This window comes from Amaranthus tricolor, chromosome 12 (assembly GCF_026212465.1).
Source record: "Amaranthus tricolor cultivar Red isolate AtriRed21 chromosome 12, ASM2621246v1, whole genome shotgun sequence".
Taxonomy (NCBI): Eukaryota; Viridiplantae; Streptophyta; class Magnoliopsida; order Caryophyllales; family Amaranthaceae; genus Amaranthus; species Amaranthus tricolor.
The window spans coordinates 5,426,456-5,449,651 of NC_080058.1; the positions used below are offsets into that span (position 1 = coordinate 5,426,456).

The window sequence follows — 23,196 nt, forward strand, 5'->3', positions numbered from 1 at the left end:
AAATTAAGTTGGACGAACAAAATAGAAAATGCTGCAAAATTCAATGGGACGAAGGGAGTAGTGTGTACTATTAAAGTTATCTCGTTTTTATTTTTATTTTTTTAAGTTGTTTTTATAAAAAATGTTCATAAGAATTAATGAAGAAAAGTAGAGATAATAAACACTATAAAAATATTAAAATAAAGTTAGTGGAAAAAATATACAGATTATAACTATTATATGGGGACCATAAGCATTATAAAAATGTTAAAAGTTAGTGGAAAATATCTGCGACCATAAGAATTATTAAAATAAGAATAAATAAAGTTAACTATGCCCTAAATTTGTGATATTAATAAAAAAGATTTTTTTGAGACCAACAATTAAAAAAAAACTCAAAATAACAAATAAAAACAATTTAAGAAAAGAAGAGAGTATTATTTAAAGATGATTTACATTTTTTCTTAAACTTTCATCCATATGTACGACTTATGTTTTAATGTCATCCAAAGATAAATTTTATGGGACAAATGAATTAATAGATAGACTTACTTTCTTTCTCTTTCCTATTTCTTCTTGTTATACCAATAAGCTAGTTGGCTACTCACTCAATTCCATGAATTATCGAGATGAAATAATAACATAAATATTAAAAAAAATAGTAGAAACATATAAACTACATGGATCTTGTCAAATACAAGAAAAAAAATAAACGTGATAATAATATTATACCCAAAATAAAAATATTGCTAAGTAAAACAAATATTTTTTATGTGATAACCTTGAGTTTTTGGCTGATAAAAAAATATTTTTTAAATCTATGTGGTGACCTTGAGTTTCTAACTTATTCATGTGGTAGACAAAATGTTATGTTTTTGGTTAAACTAAGTACTTATATTCCAACTGGATTTCAAAATATACGTGGCTAATTAAGGTGATCACAACATTTATTTTTGAAAAAAATGTCATTACATTGAATAAAAAATCCGTAAAGTTGACAAAAAAATTCTCTTTTATCTACCACATGTAAAAATTAAAAGGCCAAATTCACCACATAAATTAAAAAAACTAAAATTTTAAAATTATTACATAAAATTTTCCGGATAAAAATATGAAAAGCTCAAAACTATGTAAAAGTAATATTACTGATATTATCTAATATTCATCTATATAAATCAGTAAATCACACTCCAGTTGGCTGCCCTTTTCCCTTGAAAAGGAAATCCATAACTTATCTCTTCATTCCCATTCCTTTATCTTCTTCTTCCTTTCCTTTCTTCTCCTCAGTCTGCCCTAAAATTATTTCAGTATTACTATTCTTAAACTTAAGTACCCATCTAATCTTTCTATACCATGCAAAATCTAAGCTTGTTAAATCTTAAATCTTGTAATTTTTTGATATTATTTCTTTGGATCCGTTGAAAAAATAAAAAAAACCCTAATTTTATTTTAATTAATAAAAATTTAAAGAAATGGATTTCATGTTTTCAAATGAAGGAAACAATAATAATGCTATTTATAGCTATAGTTCAGTCAACAGTACTACTAATACTATAACAGGAAACTCTTCCTTCACACTCACTACAGGAAGTTCAGAAATGGCGAGTTCTGACTCAGTGAGTAACGAGTCATCCTCACCACAACCACCATCGGTGGTTCAGTCGAGTCCGAGCCGGTACGAGAATCAGAAACGGAGAGATTGGAACACTTTCAGTCAGTATCTGAGAAGTCACCGGCCACCGTTACCGCTTTCGCTTTGTGGTGGTGCCCACGTGCTTGAGTTTCTCAGGTACTTAGACCAGTTCGGAAAAACAAAGGTTCATAATCATGCTTGTCCGTACTTTGGGATCCCAAACCCTCCATCCCCTTGCCCCTGTCCGCTCAGACAGGCCTGGGGCAGTTTAGATGCCCTCGTAGGCCGTCTCAGAGCGGCCTACGAGGAACATGGCGGACGGCCTGAGACAAACCCGTTCGGTGCTCGTGCCATCCGCCTTTACCTTAGGGAGGTAAGGGATTATCAAGCCAAAGCCAGGGGTGTTAGTTATGAAAAGAAAAGAAAGAGGCCTCTTCCTAAGAAAACCCAATTGGGATAAGGAGTTTATTTGCTTGATTCAATTTGATCTCTTGAGCTAAAGATCAAATGGAGGGTATTATCAAATCTATTCCAAAAATGGATATATATCATTATTATGATGAGCTTCTTTTGCTTTTAAATTCCTATTTGTACTACTTGTTTATCTGAAGTATCTGAAGTTGCAGATGATGTTTGCTATCAAAGATCAATTAGAAACAATCTTTTTGTAATAATTAATAAGAATGAAGTTGCGTACATCTGACTTCTCAAATTCTGCCTATGTGGAAGCCACTTAACGGCATCAAACTAATGAAATGTACGATGAAAAAGAAGAAGATGTTGATCATAAAGAAATCTTTATTAGTAAGTGTTAATTACCTTTTTTTTAATATGCTTGACCCTCAGATCAAGTGTGATATAAATATATATTATATATTTTATATTTATTTTAAGATAATGAAAAATTTGGGTTTAATATCTTGAGCATATGATGATGATGATGATGATGATGATTATGCAAATAGGACTATCAGTGATTTGATTGATTATTCTTTTAAGCAAATTTTCTTCATGTTACTGGGCTCTTCATACTGGAAACTGAGGTCAATTTTTTAAAAAAATTGGTACGTGATAGCATTATTCTGAGTTTAATTCTTACTATCAATTTTTTAACAATAATATTTTAATAGATTAACATTATTTGATTTTATTTTGGATCAATTCCTGTTGATTAATAATATACTGAAGAGAATCATGAGTCAGTCTAATAAATGATAGTTTTTCCTTTTGTTTTCTCCACTTACAGAAAAAATTAATTCTTTCATTCATTCATACATAGGGATTTTCTAATCTGCCCCTGAAACAAAAAAAAGTAATGTACCAAATTTAAATAATTTAAAAAAATGAAGGTATATGTTTTTCTTGTTATAACTGTTGTTAGCTGCAGTTGTTTGATTCACATTTTGAAATTTGTGCTAATTGCAAGATCTATTTTGAAAATTATGTAATTATATGTTTATTGTATGATTATTTACTTAAATTTAATCTATGTAGTAGAAAAGTCATGGATACTAATTAATGTTGTTGATTGATATAAAGAAAGAAAATCATTATAATAGAATTATTTAATTAGAGAGTAGGTTGGGCAAGGCGAGAAAAGGGAAGAATGAGATGATAATTAAATTTGAATTTTTTTTTTTAAGTGATATTTATTCTTCAACTCAGATAAAATTTAATTTTCAGTATTAGAAACTGTTAAAATAAATAAAAAAGTTTTTATTATATGAGATTAGGAATTATTGAGAAGAAAATTTGTTGGAAATCTAGGTAGAATCTTCGGTGAAGAAAAATGGAAATAATTTAGGTGATTAAACACAATTTTCTTGATTGATTTGATTTCAATTATTGATGGACTGTGAGGATTTCCTGTTCAATTTTGAATGATTTTCCTTTGATTATTATTTTCTATTATTTTAGCTTATAACCTTAATGGACATTGTGTTTTTTTTTGTTAAAAAAATAAGAAAATATTTCCAACTTTCATTATTTTTATTTCCCAAACATTGATTTGTAGCAAAATGATTTTGGTAGTAATTATCCATTGGTGAAATGTAAGGATTTGAATCGATTGATTTAGCATTTAGGTTTATTAGAATTTTTTTATTTGTGAAAATTTAGGCACATTGACTTTTAAATATTGTTATAAATAATTCTTATTAAGCAAAAATAAATTCACAATAATAAATTTAATAAGTTTAATTAGCATGATTAAATTCAAATAAAATATAATATCGTAAAGAAGAGAACAGTTGAAATCAATAAAAATAATAGAGTTCGGTAAATAGTTTATTGGGGCAATTTTAAAACAAGTTTGGTAATTAGTTGGTTGAAATAATTTATTGTTATGAATCAATTACTTTAGAACAAGTTAATCCTGGCACTGGGTTCAAAATCAGTTAGTTCAAGAAGTCACTACAATTAGCTATCAATCTATCAATTATCAGTTATCAATCATTTGTCAAACACTCTAAGTACTCTAACCATTATTTTATGTTCTTTCCATTTAGGTGAAGGAACTAAGGAGAGTTATAATGAGTAATAAGATTTTATTAAGAATATATTGAATAAAATAGTAATGATTATTTTTATTAAAAACCATAGAAAACAGTAAAAAGCCGCCTAAAATTGTTTATAATAAGGGAAAGACCGGTATCATAAACATGAAAGAATAAATTTTTGAAGTTAAAGCATTAATATGTGATGTCATTTTAGTAAAAATTTATTAGGTAAATGAGATTATTTTAGTCTAAAAAATGTTCCAAAATAGAAAGATTTAAAAAGAAAAATTATTTACGAAATTTTTACAGAAAATAAATTAAATAATAAATAAAAATGAAAGTAGTATAATTTAGTAAAAATGAACTTTGTTAAGAAAAGATAGTGTTGTAAAGATGAGTTCTCTTCAATAACATAGGACTAAGTCAATTATGAGTACAACTTTGTGAATATATAGGTTACTCTACATACGAAAATTAAGGTTCTTTCCTTTTTTGTTCCTTTTCTTAGATTAATAGAATGGCATAAATAATGCCAACTATGGTTCTCTTCCTGCAAAATCTCAAAATTTTGATGAGGTGTCTTTTGTAAAATAATCTAAAACCCTAAAATAACTATTTTTAAAAGTAAAGATTTAATATTTGACAAAAATAAGCAAAGTATAAGAAACCTTATAGTTGATGGTAAGTCCTAATTTCTTTATTTTTGCTTTTTTTGTTTTCAGTTATAAATAAAATTCATTCCCTCAATATATTATAAAGTTATTCTATCTATTTATTGGATTCAATCTACCCATATATTGGGTTTTAAAGTCTGTCATGGTGATATTTGGAGTTTTATTATCAATTCGATAGTAAAAAGGTATACTACGTCATCACGAATGTCAATTTTGTTAATACAATCAATAGTATCAAACTTATCTTTATTTTAAAGCCACATCAAATTAAAAGAGATGCACTATCAAACAACAATATGATAGAGGGAAGACTTCAATGTCAGATCTCCTTTATAATAATCGTGACTTTTTCTATATAGAATTTTGTTTGATTTGAATTGTTATGTATTTGATCGATTGTTACTCTATTGTAGGTGTTGTATGACATTTTATCAATGAATTATTAGGTTTCTTTTAAAAAAAAACTAAGAACAAAACAGGCTCTTTAAAGACGGACTCTCAAGAGCCCAGTCCACTTTCCTTCTTTAGTAAATATCTTAATTTAAAAAAATAACTGCTGTTTTTCAAAAAAACTGTAGAAACTTGCTTTCTTTTTTGAAAAATGAAAAGTTTTCTGATTAACTGCCTATTCCCGAGCAAAATAAAACATCATTTAATAATAAATCAAATTTTTTCATTTTTTTTTAAAAAAAATTAAGGTTCATCGATGGTGGAAAACAGTGATGTTGAAGATGACAATTATGGGTAATATTTATGATTTGGGGTTAAAATAATATATTTGAGTTATAACATAATATATTTGGGGTTATAACATAATATATTTGGGGTTACAATTCAATATATTTGGAAACTTAATATATTTGGAGATATAACTCAATATATTTGGAATTAAAACTTAATATATTTGAGGTTTTATAACATAATATATTTGCTTGTATTATTATAATATCAATTTTGTAGTATTATATCACAAATATATACTATTATAAACCCAAATCTATTACGTTATAACCGCAATTATATATTTTGTTATAACCCCAACTATATTATGTTATAACTCTAAATATATTATGGTTATAACCCCAAATATATTATATTATAATTACAAATATATTATATTATTACTCTCAATATATTATGTTATAACCATAATTGCTTTAATTAATTTCCCCCAAATAGTAGATATTGTTGTCTTCTTAAACATCACTATTTACACCATTGATGAAACTTAATATAAAAAAATCAGAAAATTGTAAATGCAACTAATATATAACACAATCAACCCAAAAAAATGAAAATGAAAGCTTTAAAAACGAAAATGTTGAAGTATAAATACATAACTTTGATGGTTTTGCAAATATTGAAAAAGATAAACGGAGAATAAACAATAATAGAGTTGAGAGAGAAAGATAGAGATTGAAAACCACAAATGGAGTTTGAGAGAGGAGGATGAGTAGTTTTGTCAGAAAAGAGAAAAAGGAAAAATGAAAATAGAAGTTAAAAAGCATTGTTTAGAAAGTTTAGTTATTTTTTAAAAAAAAATTTAAAAATTGGGCTGGTCCAAACTTGAGATGCCATTTGTAAAGACGGTCTCAAGCAAGAATTTATGAGAACCAAATAGCTAAAAAAAATTAAAAACGACACCCCTCAAAATTTGAAAACATTTTTAGAATATTAAATAGTTACGATTATTATTATCAAAAGATGGATCGCAATTCAATTTTTCCCAAAAATGAATTGGCAAATCCAGAAAGAAATGTAAGTGAGTTTTATCACTAACATTAAAACCCTTTGTTATTGTTATTTGCATGTTTAGGTATTCTAATCTTGAGAATAAGATTGAAAATAGATATTGGGAATAAATATGTTTAAGGTCACTAAGAAAAATCATGTCATATGGGGTGGATATTTGTTAGCATAATATATTAAACCATATTTTTACATTAAATTGATTTGATTGAACTACAAAATATTATAAATTATTATACACTATTTACTTAATTTTCTATCTTAAACAATTAAGATAAATGTTAAATTTTAATCACTAGATAATAATAAATTAATTATTCAGGCAAAAAATTATTTTCATTGACATATCAAACATATATCTGAAAATATACTATCGTAAAATGATTAAATGATTAAGACAAAAAAAAAATACTATTGAAACAATCTTTCCATATATAATTTTATTACTTATACGATAATATTCAAAAAATTATGTAAACAAAATTTGATAGCTTTTTGGAATTCCTTAGTAATAATCTTTTTTTAGAAAAACTATTTGGGTATTTTGTGTTAATTGATTATAATAGTTATAAATAATTTTTAAGTTTTTATATTATTTTTTAGAATATTTTTTTATTTAAATTATTTATTGAAAATTCCTATTTTAAAACCTATTTTCAATACTATCATTATCACTTTACATATTTTTTCAATACAATAAAACTTCATATACTCTAAAAATTCAATTTTTATTTAACTTGTTTATCCTATATTTGACAAATATAAAAGAACAAGAGAAATATATTTAACCGTAATACATTTTTATAATCTAAAAGAGTAGAATCATATCATATTTTTTTAACTATTTTCAAAATAAATTATTTTGTAATTCATTTTGGTTTAAAAATTGCATATTAATTTTGTTATATATATAATTATTAAACTTTATTAAAAAATACTCACAAAATCTTTTTTGACAAAAAATCTATCTATAGTATAACAGGCCTTCTCTTGAGAGACCATCTATAGTATAGACGCCTCTTAAAAGAGGTCAACCCTCATTACTATATTTAGAAAATATCTTAATTTTAAAAAACCACGCGCATGTCATTCTCAAGAGAAGAATATTTATGTGTTTTTGAAAGATGAAAAGTTTTCTGATTTTTTCATCTCCCTTCAACCATCGAACATACACACCTTCTACACACTGAAAATATTGTTTTAACAATGGAAGAAATGATGCTTGAATTCGATTGTGGGTTTTTTTTTAAAATAAAGCTTCATCAATGGTGGAAAACAGTGATATTGAAGAAGACAACAATATATACTATTTGGAGAAGGTAATAAAAGCTATTGTGGTTCTTCTGATTTTTTTTTTAAATTAAGGTTTATCAATGGTGGAAAACAGTGATGTTGAAGAAGACAACAATATATACTATTTGGGGAAGGTAATAAAAGCTATTGTGGTTCTTCTGTTTTTTTTTTAAATTAAGGTTCATCAATGGTGGAAAACAGTGATGTTGAAGAAGACAATTATGGCTAATTTTTGGAGAATTGTAATATAAGCATTTGTGGTTATATATTCATATATTTGGGGATATAACCAAAATATAATTGGTATTATAATTATGAACATTTGACATAGGTTGATGTAGTTGGGAGTAAACACTGGGTAATAACAATATATTTGGGGTTATAACATAATATATTTGTTGTTATAGCATAATATATTTGGGGTATAACATAGTATATTCGGGGTTATAATAACTTATATTTTGGATTATAACATAATATAATTGGTATTATAACTGTGAACATTTGACATATGTTGATGTAGTTGAGGGTATAACATTGTTTAGTGTGGGTTATATCATTTTTAGTTGGTTTTAAAACATAATGTAGTTGGGAGTATAACATTGTTTAATAGGTGTTATAACATAGTTTAATTGGGATTACAACATAGTTTATTAGGGGTTATAACATAGTTTAATTGTGATTATAACATTATTTAGTTGAGATTATAACATTACTTTATAAATCCAAAATATTATAAACTATGCACAATTATAAACACAAATATAATCTATTATAAACCTATATATACAATATTATAAATCCAGATACACAATATTATACTTCCAACATAATCCCAAATATGAATACATAACAATACGACAAATGTCACTATTATAAACCCAAATACATAATATTATAAATCCAAATACATAATATTATAATTTCAGCTACTATTAGCCCTTTGTTTGGGTACTTAATCACCCACTTTTGATTGTTGAGGGTTGTCATTTTGATCCTTAGAAGAAATCTTTATGATCTTCTTTGTGAATATAGAAGCTAAGACAACACCAGCACTTATCTTTCCCAATTTTTAAACCCTAAAATCAAAAACAAGTAAAATCAAAAAACAAACAAATTTAAAATTTTAAAATATTAAACTACAAACTTTAAATAGATTAAAACACCAATTTACTTTCCTTCTTCAACATTACTATTTCCACCATTGATGAAGCTTAATTTTTTTTTAAAAAAATAAGAGGATTGAAATTCCAACTAATATATAACACAATTAACCCAAAAAAATGAAAATGAAAGCTTTGAAAACGAAAATAGTGAAGATGAAGCATAAATACATACCTTTGATGAGAACTAAGCAAATGTTGAAGATGGAAAGCTTTATGGACGAAAATGGCGATTGAAGACTGAAATTCAAAGAGTTATTATTTTTGGGTAGTTTGAGGGTTTGTCAGGAAAGAAAAATGAAAGTTGAAAAAGTTTCCGATGGAGTGTGATTACTTTACACGCATTTTAGTTTATTTTTGTTTTTATTTTTTTTTAAATTGAAAAGTGGGCCGACCCAATATAGGGCGTCTTTGCTATAGAATTTGTGATAGTATAATATATGATGACAAAAAAGACATAGACAAAACTAAATAGGCCAAGTGTTATGACCCGTAAAGATGAAAATAAAGTAATTCATATACTAGTAGATAATATGTGTCAAAAATATGAAAACGAAAAACTAATAAAAAAAATTATCAAAATATAAAATAGACAAATAAAAAAATATATATGGAAACCAAATAATGTTATCAATTTAAGAAAGAAAAATAAGACCTTAATATTCAAAATTTGGTTTAAGTGGCTATGATACACAAGGTATAACACTCAATAAAAATATACTCGATACAAGAACTTATGATCATATTAGGATTTTCACTTAGGAGTTAGGGCTTAAGATCATCTTAGTAATCACAAGCTTTACTTGTATAATAAGTGGTAGTACATTTACGGTCCATTTGGTTGAAGGTAATGAAGTAATGAGAATGAAATGTTGTAATGACAATAGTAATAAAGGAATGGATATGAGAATTGGTAATGAAAATTCTTTTGTTTGGTGTGCATGATTAAAGAATGGTAATGGAAGATAATATTCCATTGATTGCATTTGGTTGTTAGTAATAAAAAATGGTAATGACTCTTAGTTTCATTATTGTATATTTGTATCTAAAAGTATTATTGTATCTAAATTATTCTATCTAATGATTCTTTTTTTAATAATAATATTTTATTGAATAATTACATACATTACCTTTTTTTACTTCATTATTTTTTTTCTTCAGCTCGAAACAACATTACCTTATTTTATTACCACATTAATACTTCATTACCATTACAGCCTAATACCAGGTTGTTTGATGGTAATAAAAATGACCCTTTTTGGTAATTTCATTACCTTATTTTATTACCATCCATTACCATTGAAAGCATCCAAACAACCAAATTTTTTATTACTTAATTTTATTACCATTACCGCCCTCTAATACCATGTACCAAACGGGCCGTTAGGACTTAAGATCGTCTTACTAATCTTTTTGTCAATAATATGTACATTTTTTTGAGGTATAACACTCAAGAATTGAAAAAAATATTATTTACCATCAATGAAAGTATTGAAAACTAGCTTAAACTAAATAAAATTTTTCTTTATAAAAAAAATTATTGAGCACTAGCTTAAACTAAAAAAATTTGCAATGCGCTAAATTTTGCTTTTGTTGAGGGAGTTTACCAAGTTTGCAATTCCATATGATCGTTAGTTTTTTGACAAAAAATTTAACTAAAATAATTTTCACAATTTTACAATTCTAAAAGGTAGCTTTCTACCAATAAAATATTACTCCCTCCGATCTTATGAATTAGTCCCATTTGCTTGGGCACGGATATTAAGGATTGTGTGGGGTCTATTAAAAAGGGTAAATAGTAAAGGGTAAGTAGTGAAGGATAAGTAGTGAAGGGTAGTTGGGTAAGTAAGGCATATGGGGGTATATTCGTAATTACTTGTGTGAACTAAGGGTATTTAAGTAAAAAAGGATTGCCAAAAATAAAAATGGGACTAATTCAAAGGTTTTGCCAAATAAGGAAATGGGACTAATTCATAAGATCGGAGGGAGTATAAAAAGTAATTGTAGCAAATTGCATATAAATGGGTTTTTAGTTTTCAACCACAAAAATTATAACATGTAGTTTTTTACTCTAACTTTAAAATCATAATTTTAAAAAATAGCTATTGAAAAAAAAAACTATAAGTGAACCTTCTCATGAATAACTTCCAACTTAATTAAGATTCTCCCACTATGAAAATTGCATCGTAAATATTACTCTTGCAACTTTATAATAACTCTTTTCTTTTACGTGGTCACCCTTCAATCCTCTATCTTTGTATTCACTTTTTTCGCTACCTATTTTTCGCTACAATCTTACAATATCGTTAGTAAATAACGTGCACCTCTAAACACTCACAAATAAATACGAACAACGCTCATCAAGTATATATCATAGCAAATAAGAAATGACTTACAATCCGTTTGATTAGTGGTATTAAATGTGGTAATGAAAATTATTTAGTGTAAAGTTTCATCAAAAGTTCCATGTTATTCTCATGGTGATGAAACTTTAATCACAAATTAGTTTTTGTTTACAAATTTCCATTATCACATGATACCACCTCTCCTTGTGGTAATGGATTGAAATTTAATTTATAAAAAAAATAAAATGATTAAAATTGGATAAGCATGATCATCAAGATAGTCGAGAGATTTTTCAAACGGGTCATTATTATTAATTTCTAATGCAAAAAGACTCCATTACCCCACTTATGAGTTGAATGTTAATTATGATTTAATCATACATGTCTCATTATTTTGTTAAAATACCTCAACTGTATTCTCAGACTATTCCATTTAATATTTCGTGGTACGACTTCATGAAATCTCAACTGTATATACAACAAACATATGACTTTCTATTTAAAAAAAATTACAACGGCTCATTTTTTTTCTCAAGTCCTTTCATTATAACTAGATTTGTAATTACAACATCATTCTTTTATAAGCGACCCAATTAATCATATACTCTGTTTGTACAATTAAATTTGCATTATTTTTTATTTTTGTTCATCTTACTTAATTTGTATTATTTTTATTTTTGGACAATAATTCATCACTTTCTTCTAATCTCATTCATACATTTTAACTCTCTATTTATTTCATATATACAATTTATTCTCTCTTTTCATTTATTACCAATTTCTTAAAATTAAATCAATTTGTGTTTGATGCAATTCAGAGATGACAAAGCAATATTAACTTTGTCCTCTTATGACAACCATCCACAACTGCACATGTATTAAGAAAACGTAAATTTTCATTTAAGACAGTCTTTTTATGAGACGAATCATTTATAATTAGACTAAATAATAGTCCAACTAAATTAATTAAAAGCATTCATTTTATATATTAAAATACCTATTTATTGAATTTAGGATCATAATCTGAACCCACCTCACAAAGAGACAATCTTATACTCCCTCTCCAATTCATAGAAAATGGGACATTTACTTTTTGACACTATTCACGTATCACTCTTAATTTGTATTTTATTTTTAATCTATGAATCAAAACATAGTCAAGTGAAATCTTCTTGGATTCGTCTCAATGCAAAGATTATTAATATCCACTTTTTATAATATTTTATTATGTATAATAAGAGATATTAAGCATTAAATAAGTGCATTAGATAGTGAGAAAAAGTAAATGACCTATATTCTATGAATTGGAGGGAGTATAAAATTTGCTCAAAAGAAAAGCTAATGGTAAAGGGATATTAAAATTAATTGAGTGAATGTTATTAAAATTGATAGAAAATAAAAGAAAATTTATAAATACTTCCTTAATGCATAATTTGGTATATATTATTTGGTATATATTTGGTATATATTTTTGATCAACTAATCTTATATAATTTGGTATAAATACTTCCTTAACAACTGTTCATTAACTAATCTTATTTGATATATATTTTTCCATGTACAATGTAAATCATAGTCAAGTGAGATCTTATTTGATTCGTCCTAATGTATATTTTCAGGATATTAACTTTTTAGAATTTTTTATCAAATGAAATTTAAGATTTTAAAAATTAAATCGTATATTAGATAGCGTGAAAAATAAAAGTGTTACAATTATAAAACCTACTTTCTCTGTTCCATTATATTTGTCAGAGTATTAAATTTTTTTTGGTTTGATTGACAGAATTGGTTCAAATGGGGTAAATAATTTAATGTTTCACCCTTTCTTTTCCGGAAGGTCATATGTCTAGTTTCAAGAACTCCTGAGTGGCAATGTAGACATGTGACAAAGGCAATTTGATTTGATATTTCGTAGGCATATACAGTTATTCTACTGTTGAAATATTGGAGGGATTTGAAAATTCTTGGCCCTAACTTTATGCACAGTCTATTTTTGATACTCATCTATAATCTACTCCATTGTCCTTTGAATAAGCATAAAAAATAAAGTGTATTATTTTAAGAAAAAAGATACATGAAAAAAATAAATTGTTTCAATGATATTAAAGAGAGTTAGAATATATGGATCCGATTAAAAAAAATATGACGCTGAATTAATTCATTCCAAAAATAGAATGATGCAAATGAGAGAGACAACCCAAATTAAAAAAAAAAATTTTATGTGGTAGACAAAATAAAATACTTATTTTGACTGAATATGAAAATATGTAGTCAATTAGAGTGATCACGACGTTTGTTTTTTTGAATAAGATGTCATTACGTTTGTTAAAAAAGTCTGAAGTTAATAAAAAAAACTTCTTTTTGTCTACTACGTGGAAAAGTTGAAGATTAAGATCACCACGTAGATTTGAAAAATGTTTGTCTACCATATAAAAAAGTCAAAAGTTTAAGGTCATCGCATAAAATTTTTTTTAAAAATCTTAGACGAGAGGATTTAAGTGTGTATCAGCGTATAGGCCAAAGCATGGAAATGGAATGGTATTGATTCAAAGATAAATACTAGTCTCTTGCTCCCTAAGATATTGCAACAACAATAACACACAATACACGATTCTTAAAAAAAAATAGTAGGATAAGATGTTATAAAGATATTAATACAATATATAATTGTATAAATTAGATTAAAAGTGAGAGAAACTAAAAAAAAATATTTGGATAGGAATTAGAAAGTAATAGAAACACTATTAAAATAATAATGTTACAAAGTTAAAAGGATGGATGTAAATAGAAATTTGTGGCAATCTGTTAGGGAGAAATTAAGTATTTTCCATATTTCCAGCAATTACTTTATTTACCAATTACTCTTAATTTGTATTTTATTCTCAATCTATAATAAGTTAAAACATAGTCAACTAAAACATAATTTGATTCATCTCAATAGAATTTTATTAATATCAAATATTTATAATTTTTTAACCATTAAAAATATTTGTTTAGAATATAGTATCTAGGTAGTAATATATAGAGTAAGTTACTAGTGTTTGTTAACCAAATCTCCCTTAATAATTATTAAATAAATGAGACAAAGATATGTGACCCCATATATGTGATTTACAGCTTAATTTCCTAATCTAACTGGCCGACAAAACCTTTAAGCATGATCCGTTAATAGGTTCTCTATGTTCCTTAATTAGCTTATTATGTTTAAATTTGTGGCATCCAATTATTGCACCAACTTTTTAATTAATCATTTTATCCTCCTAGGGTTCTTGCTAGCTACCTATATTCGACTTTACATTTAGTCGGATTTGTTTTCCTAACTATAGATATGAATTAAAGACATCAATAATATATTTTGTCTTTTTTTAAAATTTTTATGTGAATTTAGTCCACACTTTACACTAAAATAGGTCATTAATTATGAATAGATTATATAATAGCTCACTTTATTGCATACACTTTACAGAGATAATGACTATGTATTCGGGTAGGACTATTCGAGGTTAGGTTATTGTTTAGAGCCAGAGAAGAGGTGATATATAGGAGGTTGCCTTGATCAAGCCGACAAGACCATATAATAGGTGGCAGAATATTCTGCTCGTTTGAGCAGAATAGTTTGCTCGTTCGAGCAAAACATTCTGCTTGTTTGAACATAATAGCGCATGTTAAACTTGTCGCATTTTCAAAATTGATGTTTTAAATTGGATGCATAATGTGCTATCTGTGGAACTTTTACACATTGTATAGGCTATTTAATTAAGTTGCCAAAATCATTTTTAGGTTAAGAGTAGTGGCTAATATATTGAAAATAAGATTTTATGGAGTCTTTGATTGTCTTTTATGTTCCAGAGAGTGAATTTCATAAAGGCGAAAACTTTAATTTGAGCTTTAGAGATAGAATTCAAGCTTGAGGAGTAATATTTCATTTCAATCAAGGATATGAAAGACACCAACAACATATTGTTTTTAAGTGTATGAGACCGCCTCACTATAAGACGGATCCATATAATAGTCTATTTGTTTAATTGTTTACTTTAAAACCATAAGTAATCATTTTAGGGATATGGGTAATCACTCTAAGACTATAAAAGTGATTATATTAAAATTATAAGTGCTCACTTTAACATTATAAGTGATCATTTTAAGACAAAAATATATATTAGGCCAATTCAATAGAGATAGTCTCACTGTGAAACCGTCTCATTTAAAAATTAGTGTTTTAAGTATTGTATGAACTTATTCTATATTAGAATAATGTGCAATTTTTTTATTTAAAGAATAGAATCGGGTGATAGAATTTAGAAAATGGGTATGTTCTTCAATCCAAATAAAGAGGACAAGAGTTAACTTCCACTTACAAGCCCAAAGGAGTTTATTTCACAAATAAAAGCAATTAGTAGTAGGAGGTGTTGCTCTTCAAATTTATAAAGTGATATATTCTCTTCTCGTTTTTCAATGTGGGACAACTCACATGTGAATAATAATAATAATAAACAGTTTAACAATAGATGGCAAGAGCCACGTAATGAGACCATCAACCTAGCTAAGCCATGTCTTTTTCTCTACAAGGATTCTTAGATGTTAACCTAGAGTGACATTTGAGTGAAATTGTATTTGTTATAGGGGTTTTGCTTAGGGTCATTCAAGAACACTTCTTTGGATTCTCAAAAATTAAAACTACATATCAAAATTCTTTATAATTGGTTGAACACTTATACTTAACTTTTCATGACCTTAGTGTCATATTGCTATTATCAGTACCTTCTATCTAAGATACAATTGGGGTTTAAGAGTCGAATTTACGCATAGTAGCAAACAATTAAATATCTTTTGTAACTTTATATACATAAAAAGTACAAATAAATTATTTAGTATCGTTTTAGCGAGTCTCCAACATGAAAATAAAAGATATAAATTCATAAGGTTGTTAAATAAAATGTCTTTAAATAAAATGTCTATTATCAACTTATAATAGATGGATCAACTCTTTATAGTTTATTTTCATAATATATCAACTTATAATAGTTTAGATTTTAATTTTTGATATGCTCGATTCTATTATCCCTAATTAACCCTTCCCTTGTTTGGATGAGGATGAGAATTATGGTTGTAATTTTGATGTACGTAAAGATAACATATGCCTATAACACTTTAAAAAAATATTTAGTAGCTAGCTAGGTCAATAATAGGACTATGGTTGTCACATGACATATCATGTGTGTTCATTAAATTAAAGTATTTGACATTATTTATATACTATCTTCCATATGTCGTTTCACATATTGGCATATACTAGCATACCGATTTTCAAATGAGACAGTCTTATAAAAAAATTATTTATATTGAACTGATTTAATGTATTTTCACAGTCTTTTTATGTGTTAACTTGTAATTTGTTTACCAATTATAATATTAAAATGACTAATTATAATATTAAAGTGATCACTTACTGTTTTAAAGTAATTATAATATTAAAAGTGACAAACTATAACCTTAAAATTATCAATAATTAAAAAATAAGTTAATTATATGGACTTGTCATCTCATAGTGATATGATTTCATATAAGACTTATTGTATAGTATTAATATTATATTTATAAGGTACTAGACTATTAGGTTTGTGCTCGATTATTATTTCTCTAAATGATACAAATTTAACCACCTCACCGAGATATGCTCTAACTATCTTTTTTAAATGGCTTGTCTAACTTATGCCACAAGGTATGGGTTAGGAGAGTATTAAATACCTTCATCTACCAACTTTATTTAAGAATTTTCTTATTTATTTTTTTTTTTTACTTATTTTAATTAATATATATATATATATAATCATTATTCCCAATAGTATATTTAAGATAATAAAATAAATTCATAAAAAAATTTAATGTTATTAACTTATGCCATTGTGGCATAGGTTAGAAAACCCTTTAAATTATACCAAAGTTTGCCATAGACATAAGTTCTATGTGGGGTTTCATTTTACCACAAGTTGGTAGTTAAATAAAATTTAAAGGAGTATTTGTCTCATTGTTTATTTGTCTATATTCTAATTTAGTTCTTAGTAATTTTAATCATTTATAATTAAAAATTATAAAAGATTAATGTTAATAAAGTTTAAATCATAAAATATAAATTGAAAATAATAAATAAATAGTGTAAAATGAGAAATTGAACAAATATTTAGGACTCGTTTGGTTGCCAATAGAATAAAATTTCTTTGCAAATTTATAATGTATGGAAATTTTATTCACTTGCTAATTTTCTAGAAATTAAACAATGTTGTTTGGTTGGCTATAGGAATTTTAACTTAACAAATGAATTTGTAGTTACAAGTTGTAGGAATTAACTTTCCTTAAAATTTTAAATTCCAACGTTAATTGCTAACCAAACACAGTCAATTTAATTAATAAGAAAATTGTAAAACCTATGCAAATTAAACCATAAATAATAAAGAATAAAGAATAATATAATTTTACATTTAGAAATTACAATAAATAAGTAAAGTATTAAATTTAAAACCTCTTAATTTAATTAAAAGATGAAACTACTACAAAAAACATTGACTATCAATTTTTTTTTGTTAATATTTTATCTTATATAAATATCCTGGATAGTTTTTCCGTTTTGCAAAATTCAATCTAATATCATTTTACTTTCTTATAACTTTCTTAAACAATCATGATACGTACATACTAATAAAATATTAAAAATTACAAATGTCTTTTTTGAGGAGTCTTGACAAATGTAATTATTTTAGTGGAGGATAAAGTATTACATGATAATATTTACTTAATTTAAAATTGAAGTTAAATTAGGTAAAGTATTTATATAATTTATTATTGCATTCTATATACCTAATCTAAAATTTAATATATTTAATTAAATGAAAAAGTGATTTATTCGATAAATATATTTTTAAAATATTAGTATTAGTTTTTGCATTAAAAAAGTCATTATTCGATAAATTGAATTATGATAATATATAAATTTGCATTATGTTGAAGGTTATATTTCTATATATTTTATATTAATAAATTCATGCATTGCACCATTTTTATACTAGTGTTATAGGGATGGTTATGTGTTATGTTTGGATCGAGTCTAACTAGATTTGATTCAAACTCATTAATTTTGTGTGCACTTGAATTCAGACTCTTAAGGTCAAAAATGACTTAAACCCTAGGGTTTTAATTGAATTATTTATACTTTAACTTTTATACATTTTAAAACATTTATTAGTGTTAAAATGGATTTATAGGTTGTATAAAAATTTAAATTGAATCCAAATAAATATTAAATAGGTTTAGAACAAATTTTAATTGATTTTGAGTGGTTTATAATGGATCGGTTCTATAGTAGGTATAAGACATACATTCTAATAGGGTCAAAAAAAAAGTCTGAATTTGAAAACTTGAACCCAAACCCTAAAACTATTTATTTTTATAAGATCCGGACTCAAATCTATTGAGTCTCAAAAAAAATTAGTTCCCAAACCCTAAACTTAAGAAGGAGTCTAATAAAATTTTGGACCCATCAACATCTAAATCATGACACAAAACGACACTAACATCCTAAAAGTCTCGTCTCCCACGACTTAAGCCATTACAAAAGCTTTTGTAGGTTGGTAGAAATCACATCATATATGGAGATAAATTGCACACCTTAAGGTACATTTGGTCAACGGTACTAGTTGGTGATAATGAAAATGACTTACAGTGTAAATTTTCATAATATAAATCATGTCATTTCCATGGTAATGAAAGTTTGATCATAAAAAAGTTTTTTTTTACAATTTTACACTCCCATCTAATACCACATATTCAAATGGTGATGCTATAAAATGATTTTGTGAACAAATGAAATTGTTGAAGGAAATAAACATGATCATTAAATTTGTCAAGACATATTTCTACTAAATTACACTAATTTTCCATTATCAAGTATAAATTACCAAATAGACTGTTAAAGTATTATAGTTGTCAGTCACTCATCAACTGATCACTCAAGCATATAAGAGAAGATAAAAACCAAAAGAGTTCTAGCTACAGATATACCTTATTCAACTTGATCCATTACAGAAAATATGGTTTCAAAAAATTCACTATTCATTTACTTTATTATATTTTTTCGTTTAAACGAAGCCAAAAAGTCATTAAATAAAAAAATTATAGAGAATTGAGTTTTGTCTCAATTAAATAAATATTATTTTTTAGGTAAGATTTTTAGTTTGATTCTCATTTATTCATCTTCTTTTTTCAGTCTACCCTGTGAACAATAATATAAAATATGAAATATTTTAGTAATATTATTTTTTTATTGAAAACTATTATTAATATTAATTTATATAATATAATAATTTTTTTTCATTTATAAAAAAATTACCTATGATTAATAATCCAACATTTACCTCTTATGTTCATGAAATATCATCATGAAATTTCTCCTTATGTATGAAATATTTTAAACGTAACCAACAATATAAAACGAAAGAAGCAAATTTTAACATGTTTCATGGGTTTTCAATTGTTGTGAATTTATGCAAATTCTCGAAAGAAATACCTAGATTTTCATCTTGCCAAGTACATTGATTTTTGTTATCTTAAATAAAGAAAAGAAAAGAAAAGGAAAAGTTTGCACATTCCAAAAACTAATAAGATAAATAAGATTCGTGAAGTACTAAACCAAAAAGATAATGTTATAGGGTTTTGATTCATCAAGTAAAAATTTAAGGTATTTTAGTACAATAATTAGTACTAACTTCATTTATAAAAGTATCAATCAAACGTATAAATATCTAAGAACGTCGATTAAGAGAGTGCTAGTACCTACTTCCTTCCGTTTTTTTAGTTGCACCCAAATCATTTTTTATACTATTCATCATTTGATAATACTTTATATATTGCAGCCGGTTATCAAATTTTTATAATTTTTAAATGAGTATAATTCTAGATATAAGCAATCCGACAAATGCATTAGACTGCGTAAAAAAGTGTTTACTGGGTGCAATTAAAAAAACGAAGGAGGTATAACACTAGCTACGTTTTTTTTCAAACTTTAAGATTATAGTCTGAAAATAGGAGAATGTACAAAAATAAATATGTAAACATTATAATTGTAAATGAGATAAAGAGAGATAATAAATTAGTTGCGTGAAATGAGGAAAATAAATTAGAAACGTTAGCCCATTACCAAATTAAAAATTATTAACAAAACATATATCCCAAAATAAAAATGTATTTATCAGAATCAGAAGTATAAAATAGAGTGATATGTAGACATTACTTGTACATGCTCAAATAATTTTTAATGATAACTTTTTCTTAGCTTTTGCTTTTGTGAATGACTATTTTCTAATATACAATCATAATTAACTAATGTTTATAAAACGTCCAATTGACTTAACAGTGGGTAAATAAGTTAATAATTTAAGGTGGCCAAACAAACTAACAATTTAAACGACAATTTTATTAGTAAGTTTAAATTATGGTAAAGTAATGAGTTATAGTTTTCATTGTATAATACTTCTATTTAATTCATCCGCGATAATTTTTTCAATTTTTAGCAAAATTTTCCCATTTAATTTCCTACCATACTTTAATAAAATATAACACTTTCTTAAATTATAAAGTAAAGTAAAGAAAATAAGTTTAAATGAAATTGAACTCCACAAAAATGGCAAAAATTAGAAATTATTACTTATATATGGTATCTTTTTGAGTTTGCACCTTAAAATTAAGATATATAAGAGCCTTGTAATCCTACTTCATAAAGCAAAAATTATGATATGATTACCCAATTACTTATAGTTGTGATAGATAATAGGCCTATATTTTTTAAAAATAAAAAATAAGAAATTGTGGTGTAATTGCATACTTAATAGGATTTTAGGATGTATTTAGTAGCCATTTAGAATACGTTAAGTAGGGGTTCACAGTAGTAGGGGTTCACAGTATGTGAAATAGGTGTTTATTTTTTGTAGGTGTTTAGGTTATTTGTTGTAAGGGTTTAGATTATGGGCTGTAGGTGTTGAGGTTATTTGATATATGTGTTTTTGTTATGTGTTGTAGGTATTATTATTATTATGTGTTGTAGATCTTTAAGTTATTTGTTGTAGTTATATATATTATGTGTTGTAGGTGTTTATGTTATATGGTATAAGAATTTATCTCATGTATAGTAAATGTTTATATGTCCACTTCAGTATGCAAAAATACTTGAACTAATTTAAAATGCATACATCAACTATTGAAAATACATACTTCTACGTGCAAAAATATTTACTAAAACTAATTTAATATAACTAATAAAAATCATAGGAGATGTTTTTAAAACCTAATAAAAATCATAGTAGATGTTTTTATAAAATGCATATGCATAGTAGGTATTTTTGTGACTTGAGCTAAGTTTTGGGAGCCGTCTCTGAAAAAGATTGTCTCACGAGACTTATTGTTACCCAATTAGCTAAAAGACACGTGTATTATGAGCCCACATTAATGAACGCACGTGGCCAATTGTACTAAGTGTCGGAGACAGTGAGACTAAGGCATATTACGAGGTTTAGGCCCCCACAAGCTGATAAGAAAACACGTGTCAAATGTCAAACCGTAGATTAATAATGAAAAATATTAATTATAATAATAACAGAATGAGAATTTGTGCATAATTTTGGCAAACACGACACATTTTGTTGATTAAAATGAAATTGCCATCTTTGGCACAAACAGAGTTTACCATTTACGGGAGAGTTTAGGTACACTAATTCTAATTAATTATTTAATCTCGATTAAGGAAGTGGTCCTTAACGCTAATCCTTCTCATTAGTCTCTTGATTTTAACGCTAATCCTTTTTATGCTTACTGCTTCGTCAAAGGAGAAAATCTAAATTTAAAATAACAAATACTCTCTTGTCTCTCTCATTTAGCATCATTTTACATTTTGTATTGAATTTTTTGTTTTGTATTATTTTTATTTTTGTATAATGACTCATTGTTTTTTTTATTTCATCTATATACATTTTAACACTATTTTAATTTTATCCATATAATTTATTTTTTTTTAATATTTTTTGCAATTTTAAAAGGACGAAAGAGCAATGATGTAGCAAGTAGCCTCTTAATGTGAGCGCATGCATACCCTTTGGAAACAGCTTTTGTCCGTGCACCCACATACAAACTATGCTTATCATCTCTACAAACATCATTTCTTACTACTTGCTAGTACTATTCTTTTTTCTTTTTTTTTTTTTTTTTTTACCATTTTGGCTCTTGCTTCCACATTAAAAAAAATAATAAATTTTATATTGCCATAAATTCAAGTAATTTATTATTATAAATCCATATTGTCCCACATTAGTATTTATGTTTTTTCAATGGTTTTTCCATTATAATTGTATTGATAGTTGATTTGAAAGAAATTTTACAAATTTAAGTATTATTTTGATATCATTTTTGTTGTTGTTAAGAATTTGACATAATTAAGTTTACTAAAAAGTTTGGTTTGCATTAGGGTTTTAGGAAGAAATTAGTAAATTTGTTGGTTGTGGACTTTTGGGGTTGGTCTTTGTTATTTAACTATTTTTTGGTAAGACTATTTTCAAATAACTGCACAAGTAACAAACGTCAGCTGGCTTGGAGGATTGCCTTTGAGGACCACCTCCGACGATTAAGCCAGTAAATATACGAGGAATTGTATCTAACACACTCATCACCAAGTGTACAGCGGCATTGATATTCATTGAGTAATTAAGGTTTGTTTATGACATAGGACCTTTGTGTTCTTAATCAAAGACTATTTGCTATTCTCCAAATGATTGAGAGTAAATAGTCGCGTTTCAATTGTGTAAATAAACGCAACCTACCTTA

At 26.0% G+C, this 23,196-nt stretch overlaps 1 protein-coding gene across 1 annotated transcript; it reads left to right on the forward strand.

The window, feature by feature from the left end:
• The first annotated feature begins 1,185 nt into the window (after positions 1-1,185).
• On the forward strand, positions 1,186-2,475 carry LOC130828288 (protein LIGHT-DEPENDENT SHORT HYPOCOTYLS 4). Its single transcript, XM_057694183.1, has one exon. The coding sequence runs from the start codon at positions 1,452-1,454 to the stop codon at positions 2,070-2,072; it is 621 nt and encodes a 206-aa protein (XP_057550166.1). The 5' UTR covers positions 1,186-1,451; the 3' UTR covers positions 2,073-2,475.
• Positions 2,476-23,196: the final 20,721 nt, after the last annotated feature.